The following is a 7,625-nucleotide window of genomic DNA, read 5'->3' on the forward strand; positions in this document are numbered from 1 at the left end:
TTTTGTTTTGTTTTGTTTGTTTTGATTTTTTGGCCAGTTCCTCATTGGCTCTTAAGAACTGAGACAATTCTGAAGCCCCATAAACTGATTGCTGTGTGTGTGTGTGTGTGTGTGTGTGTGTGTGTGTGTGTGTGTGTGTGTGTATGTTACTTAACTCAAGATATTTTTCTGCTTGAATATAGGAATGATAAAAAGAACAATGCAACTTCATATAAATAAAAATAGGAAAACATGCAAGTTTTTTAAATCGTGTGCTAGTAGTAGTAATCATTTAATAATAGCAACAGCTTAAGACTTCATTACTTAATTCTATGCTTTTATCATTTATACTTTTGCTAAGCTTATAATAAATACACTGTTATTTTCTTAGGATTCACATTATTTTATATTCATTTATCTATCTATTTATGTATTTATATATTTATTTATTTATATAAGGAGTGGTACTGGAAACACAGAATAAGTGGATGTAACAAAGAAGAACTTTCAGGAGTTGGTTCTTTCTTCCTATCTTGTGGGTTCCAGGTATTGAACTCTAGCTATAATACATCAGCCATGGTGGCAAGAATCTTTACCTACCAAGCTATCTTACCAGGCCAAGTCTCATACTTTTAAACTTTAGCTTAATGACAATCTTGTGCATTTCATTGTAAGTAAATGTAAATGAAAACTATTTATTATTTATAACAGATTTCTAGCATTTGTGCTTAAAAATTTTTGAAGGAATTGTTGCCCATAAATATACAAATAATGACAAAGCTAGTAAAACATCAATAATTGACGCAATCTTTGAATAATGTATTACGTTGTAATGTTCTCCATGGCCCAAATTATGAAATGAAGTAACCTATTTATGAATCCTATTTTGTTATATCTTCATCCCAGCCTTAATCTAGCAGCAGCTACAGTGTCCCATGGCTTTCCTGGAGGATGGGAACCACACTTCAGTGACAGAGTTCATTTTATTGGGCTTAACAGATGACCCAGTTATTAGAGTTGTCCTTTTCACCATCATCCTGTGCATCTACCTGGTGACTGTTTCTGGGAACCTTAGTACCATCTTTCTCATCAGAATATCTTCCCAGCTCCATCGCCCCATGTACTTTTTTCTCAGTCACTTGGCTTCTGTTGACATAGGACTTTCATCATCTGTCACACCCAATATGCTTGTCAACTTCCTGATAAAGCAAAATACCATTTCCTACATTGGATGTTCAATACAGTTTGTCTCAGCTGCTTTCTTTGGGACAGTCGAATGCTTCCTTCTGGCTGCCATGGCTTATGATCGCTTTGTAGCAATCTGCAACCCACTGCTTTATTCCACCAAAATGTCCACAGAAGCCTGTATCCGGTTGGTTGTAGGCTCTTATATAGAGGGTTTTATTAGTGCTTCTTTTTTTACTCTTTCCTTCTTTTCCTTGTTCTTCTGTGGACCAAATAAAATCAATCACTTTTACTGTGATTTTGCTCCTTTGGTGGAACTCTCCTGTTCTGATGTCAGTGTCTCCATTGTTGTTATCACATTTTCTGCTGGTTTTATCACAATGATAACAGTGTTTGTTATAGCCATCTCCTATTCCTATATTTTTATTACAATTATGAAGATGCACTCCCCCGAAGGTCGACAGAAGGCCTTCTCCACCTGCAGTTCTCACCTCACTGCTGTAACTCTCTTATATGGAACTGTTATGTTCATTTATGTGATGCCCAAGTCCAGCTACTCCACTGACCAGAACAAAGTGATGTCTGTGTTCTACATGGTGGTGGTCCCCATGTTGAACCCTCTCATCTACAGCCTCAGGAATAATGAGATTAAGGGTGCTCTGAAGAAACATCTTGGTAAGAAAATATTTTCTTAGGGTAATATCTTTTGTAAAACTCACTATGAAAATGGCAGTTACCCAAGACCAATGTGCCCATCATCTGAGGTTTGGTTATTTATCTTTTTGTTTTTCCTTTTGCCCAAATCTCCTTTTCTCCCAGTACACATAGATATTATATTTTATTGCACTTCAATTTTGCATTCCGTCTTTGAGAACATTATTCGATGTATTTTGATCATGTTCAGTCCCTCTGAACTTTTCTCAGTATAACTCCCTCCTCTACACATTCAATTTCTCTTTTACATCAAATTCATCTTGTGCTACCTGTACATATTTGGTATTTAGGCTTCCACTGAAGTATGGTTAGCCTACCAGGAGCCATGCCCTTATAAACAATTTACTTTCCTTCTGGAAGTATAAGTTGCCAATCACTCCTCAGCTACCTGTGGACTTCATGCCCATGTTCCTTCTCTGTATTAGGATTTTTGTCTGGTGTGAGCATGTACATGCAAAAGTGATGACATGAGTCCCTATTTGCAATCATTTTCGTGCCTTGAAAGTACTGTTTCTCTGTAGTTATCCACCAGCTCTGGCTCTTACACCTTTTCACCCATTTGCACACAATGATTCCTGAGTTTGGAGAAGAGGTAGTGTGGGATAGAAGTTCCATATAGTGTTGAGCTTTCCACATTCCACAATTCTCTGCACATTGGCAAATGTTTGTTTACTTCTTTGTTTTCCTTTGCTTTGCTTTTTGTTAATTGCTATTTACTACAAAAAGAAACCATTATGATAGGGTTGAAAGATGTGCTAATCTATGTATCCAATGATAAGTCATTGCAAATTGGTTTGATACTAAGTCCATTGAGGGGAACAATGGTGATGAGTTCTTACTTAGGGCTATGATCAGCCTAGAACAGGTCTTGGACCTCAAAGGGGTGTTAGGTGTGATTTTTCATCTTGTGGAATTAGACTTAGATCAAATAATAAAGTACCTCTTTCTTACCATGGTATTTGGTAGTAAACTACCCTATATCTATACTATACTACAGCATCAGTAGTTATGTCTTTCCAGGTTAGTGTTTATAGTACATGAAGTGTTCATAAGATAAATGTCTGTAACATGTATTTTGAAACATCCCTATATTAGCATACACCTTTTTAAATTTTAAAATATTTACATTCACTTTAGAATAGAATCCAGGTGCCCATCTTAGTTATCACTTATGGGGATTTCATTGCTTGTCTGCACAAGCTAACACAACCCACCTCTGACACACCTACCTTTCCTACTTAAATAAGATCCATTTATTCTTCCCTACCATATTCTATGCTGTAAAAGGTTGATTCATCTCTAGTGTACTCTCTACTGAAGTATTAATTCTGTGAGAATTGTTTCATTCAGTAACAAATATTTAGTATCTATTTTGTTTGACAATACAATAGATATTCAATAAAAAATCTAGATGGAATGGAAAGCTCAATGGTTATCTTGTTTCTGCCTGTAAAATAATTCCAAAGCTCTGACAGAAGATTCCAGAAAAAAAATCTTGTCATGAATAAAGACACTGGTGGTGTTTGATGTCTTTCCCTGTCTTCTTCAAAAGCTATCCTCAAACATGTAAAGAATATGCTTGAAATCTTCATTGATACTAACATTAATATTTCTGACTGATCATTAATATTAATGTAATTTGAGATCAGTAAATACAAAATGTAAAGTATATAACACTTGAACACTCAAACTAGGGTTTATAGGAAGGACCTGCTTTTAGTTCCCAGAACCAACATTGTGGTTCAAAACATCTACAATTCCAAATCTAAGTGATTCAGCACACTCTTCTGCCTTTTAAAGGGTCCTGGTATGTATATGGTACATTTCTTTAAAGGCAAAGTGCTTATACACAAACAAAATATAAAAAGAAATGAATCTCCTTTTAAAAAAAATCAAAAGGGAAAATATTGGTGAAAGCTGCTCTATGAGAACCTGAGGAAGTTCTCCATTCTTTTTTGAAGCCTTCAATTCAGTGCCTGTTTCTGTGATAGAAATGGCCATAGAATTAGTAACAGATTTTACTGCTTTGTACACTAGCCTCTGTTTTCCTACTTTACCTAGTAACTTCCACCAGAGAGTAGTGTGGATCACAGCACCCATACATCACATCTGAACCACTCAAGTCATGATATCACCTCCTATCTGATTAATCCCCATCTAACACTCAGACCATTCTGTATCTTAATATTTTTTAATCTGTAATTTCCTTATCTTCTACTTTTCTACATAACTGATTTGATCATGATCATTGTTTTCTGGAGATATAGAGTTTGCTTCCTAGTATATCCCCTGGAATGATAGGTGATAGAAATATTTAAACATTCCAGAGGACACCATCTGACACCACTTCCATCTCCCAGTATAATTCTGTCTTTATATATTTCTCATTAATTAATGGATATCACAGAATGGCTTACATTTTGAAAATCTCATGTATGCATATAACTCATTGAGAAAATATATATCCTTGTTACCCATTGTAGCCCCATTTTTTGTATAATGTATTTTTATTCCCATTACATCCCAATTGCTCTCCCATCCTCCCCTTCCATTATAAATCCCTCCCCTATTAACCCCTTATCTTCTTCTTAGAGAAGGGAAAGAATCCACTGGGTGCCACCCTACCCTGAGGCATCTAGTCTCAGCAGGGGTAAGTACATCCTCTCTCACCTAGGCCCAACCAGACAGTCCAGATAAGGGATAGGGATCTAATGACAGGCAACAGAGTCATGGACAGGCCCTGTTCCAATTGTTAGGGAGCCCACATTAAAAACAAGCTACACGTCTTCTATAAATGTAGAAGGGGCCAGCTACTTCATGTTCTTTAGTTGGTCATTCAGCTCTCATGAGAGGTCATGGGATCACATTAGTCAACTCTGTAGGACCTCTAGTGGTGCCCTTGAACCCTCTGGCTAGCTCAGTTCTGTCCCTCACACCTCCACGAGATGACTAGAGCTCTGTCTGATGTCTGGTTGTGGCTCTCTGAATCTGTTTCCATATGCTGCTGCATAAGGCCTCTCAAGAGAGAGATATACTAGGTTCTTGTCTGTAAGCATAGCAGAGTATCTTTATAGGCTCTTTCCCATTGGAAGGGTTTCAAGTTGGGCCAGTCATTGGTTGCCTCTTGTTTCAGTCTCTGCTCCATCTTTATCCCTGTATATCATATAGGCAGGACAAATTTTGTGTTGAAAGTGTTTTGGGTGGGTTGATGTCCCCTCCTTCCACTAGAAATTCTGTTTGACTACAGGAGGTTGCCTCCATATGCCCAGGTGCCAGGAGAGAACCCTGGTGGGGGTCTTTTTTCTTGCAGGTTCTTCTTAATGCAGCAAATGTGGAAGAGCCTCGGTAGAGGGTAAGACTTGGTCTTACAAGACACAGGGATAAGACTTTGCCTTATGAGATATTTAGGATTGCTGTATAATAATAAAGGTTTTCTTATCTAAGTCTAAGTTACCATGCTATTGTAGCTGACCTGCCTTCTGTGTTCCTATGAAGCCAGAAACTGCAGTCTCTGGCACTTAGCACACCATCCTAAAACAGCAAGAGATTAATCAAAGGATTACTTGCAAGAGCCTTTTCCCTTCTGTCCAGATGCCTCTTGCCCATCAGGGGGTAGTTTGGAGCAATAAGCTTATATTGAATCAGGAGAATAGCTGAAAGAAAAACTTACTTAAACAAATATGAATAAACAGGTGGGTCCAATTTGCATGCATTCTCATACGTACATACTTACACATACACTTCCATACTTACATATGCATATGAAGCAACAGACTAAGCACCAGTGCAGAAAGAACTCACTCATTCTGGATGAAAAATGAGTTCTGATTTTTATAGCATACAGAAAAGTAAAGCTTCTACCCTTTTAATGCTAAATGAATTAAAGTTTGTAAGGAAAAAAAAACTAAGCCTGCCTGTTACTAAGAAAGGACCTGTTCTGTCCCATGGTAGAAGCTTGCCTGCTCCTGCTCTCTGCAGCTTCTTCTTTATTCCTCTTTTCCTCTGCATTCTGCCAATTGCTTTCTTAGTTTTTTATGTTACCTATAGTTTGTAAGATATTCCACTCTGCATTCTCCTTCTAATCTTAATCTCTCCTCCTGCTCTGAAGTCAAAACAATGCTCTTATTCTCAATACCTTTTCTCCCAAAGCTATAACTATACTTCAAAGTTCTTCTTGAGTTCAGTTCTATATAAATGGTCTTCTGTCTAAAAAATAACCTCAGTAATTGCCTGGTTACAAAGTCAATGCAAAAATCTCTCTGGCCTTATAGCCTTCCTTTATGTATATGATTGATATATGGGCAGAGAAAGAAATTAAGGAAACAACACTTTTGACAATAGCCCCAAATAGTAAGTTTAAGAAAGCAAGTTAAAGATGTGTAGAACAAGAACTTCAAGTCACTGAAGACAGAACCCAAGGAAGATATCAGAAGATGAAAAGATCTCCCCTGCTCATAGATTAGTTATATTAGCATAGCCAAAATGGCCATCTTTACCAAAAGCAATCTACACATTCAATACAATTCCCATCAAAATTCCAATACAAATATTTACAGAGCTTGAAAGAACAATTCCCAATTTCATATGGAAAAACAAACAAAAAACCCTTGATAGGAAAAACAATCTTGAATAATAAAAGAATGTCTAAAGGTATCACTATCCCTGACTTCAAGCTCTACCACAGAGCAATAGTAATAAACACTGCATTTAATGACATTGGCATAAAAACTAACCAGTTGATCAGTGGAGTAGAATAGAAGACCCAGAATTAAACTCACACACCTACAAACACTTGTTATTTGACAAAGAAGCCAAAACAATACAAAGGATAAATGAAAGTATCATCAACACATGGTATTGGTCTAACTGAGTCTACAGGCAGAGAAATGTAAATAGATTCACATTTATTACCCTTGGACAGAACTCAAGTCCAAGTAGATCAATGACCTCAACATAAAAACGTACATACTAAATCAAATAGAAGAGCAAGTTGGAAATAGCCTTGAGCTCATTGCCACAGAATACAAATTAATGAACAGAATACCAATATCTAATACCTTGTCAATACCAATACGTAGTACCTTAGTTCAGGCACCAAGATCAACAATTAATAAATGGGACTTCATGGAACTTCAAGCTTTTACAAGGCTAAGGACACCATGAATATGACAAAATGGCAGCCTACAGAATCAGAAAAGATCTACACAAACCCTAAGTATGATAAAGGAATAATATCTGAAATATATAAAGAACTCAAGAAAATAGACCCCAAACCAAATAACCCAATTAAAAATTCAATTTCATTTTTCTTAATACTTCATAAATATCACTCTTGAAGTGTCTGCTCTTGCAATCTGATAATTTTAGTGTGGTTTCTCACACATCCATTGCTTTAGTAAGATTTTGCTTGTTTGATCTATTTTCTGAAAAGTGCTATCCTGAAATTCTGACAGAAAAATGTAGTTTCTTTTAGCCTACTGTTTTTTTGTTTTGTTTTGTTTTATTTTTTCATCTTTATTAACTTGGGTATTTCTTATTTACATTACAATTATTATTCCCTTTCCTGGTTTCCGGGCCAAAATCCCAATGACCCCTCCCCCTCCCCTTCTCTATGGGTATTCCCCTCTCCATCCTTCCCCCATTACCGCCCTCCCCCCAACAATCACGTTCACTAGGGGTTCAGTCTTGGCAGGACCAAGGACTTCCCCTTCCACTGGTGCTCTTACAAGGCTATTCATTGCTACCTA

At 36.9% G+C, this 7,625-nt stretch overlaps 1 protein-coding gene across 1 annotated transcript; it reads left to right on the plus strand.

Annotated features, from left to right (window-relative positions):
- The first annotated feature begins 914 nt into the window (after positions 1-914).
- Positions 915-1,859, plus strand: Or5p69b (olfactory receptor family 5 subfamily P member 69B). Its single transcript, NM_001000228.1, has one exon. The coding sequence runs from the start codon at positions 915-917 to the stop codon at positions 1,857-1,859; it is 945 nt and encodes a 314-aa protein (NP_001000228.1).
- Positions 1,860-7,625: the final 5,766 nt, after the last annotated feature.

Source organism: Rattus norvegicus, chromosome 1 (genome assembly GCF_036323735.1).
Source record: "Rattus norvegicus strain BN/NHsdMcwi chromosome 1, GRCr8, whole genome shotgun sequence".
NCBI lineage: Eukaryota > Metazoa > Chordata > Mammalia > Rodentia > Muridae > Rattus > Rattus norvegicus.

Bases quoted from the DNA above. Each gene is read 5' to 3' on its own strand.
- Or5p69b (NM_001000228.1), top strand. From the start codon at position 915: ATGGCTTTCCTGGAGGATGGGAACCACACTTCAGTGACAGAGTTCATT.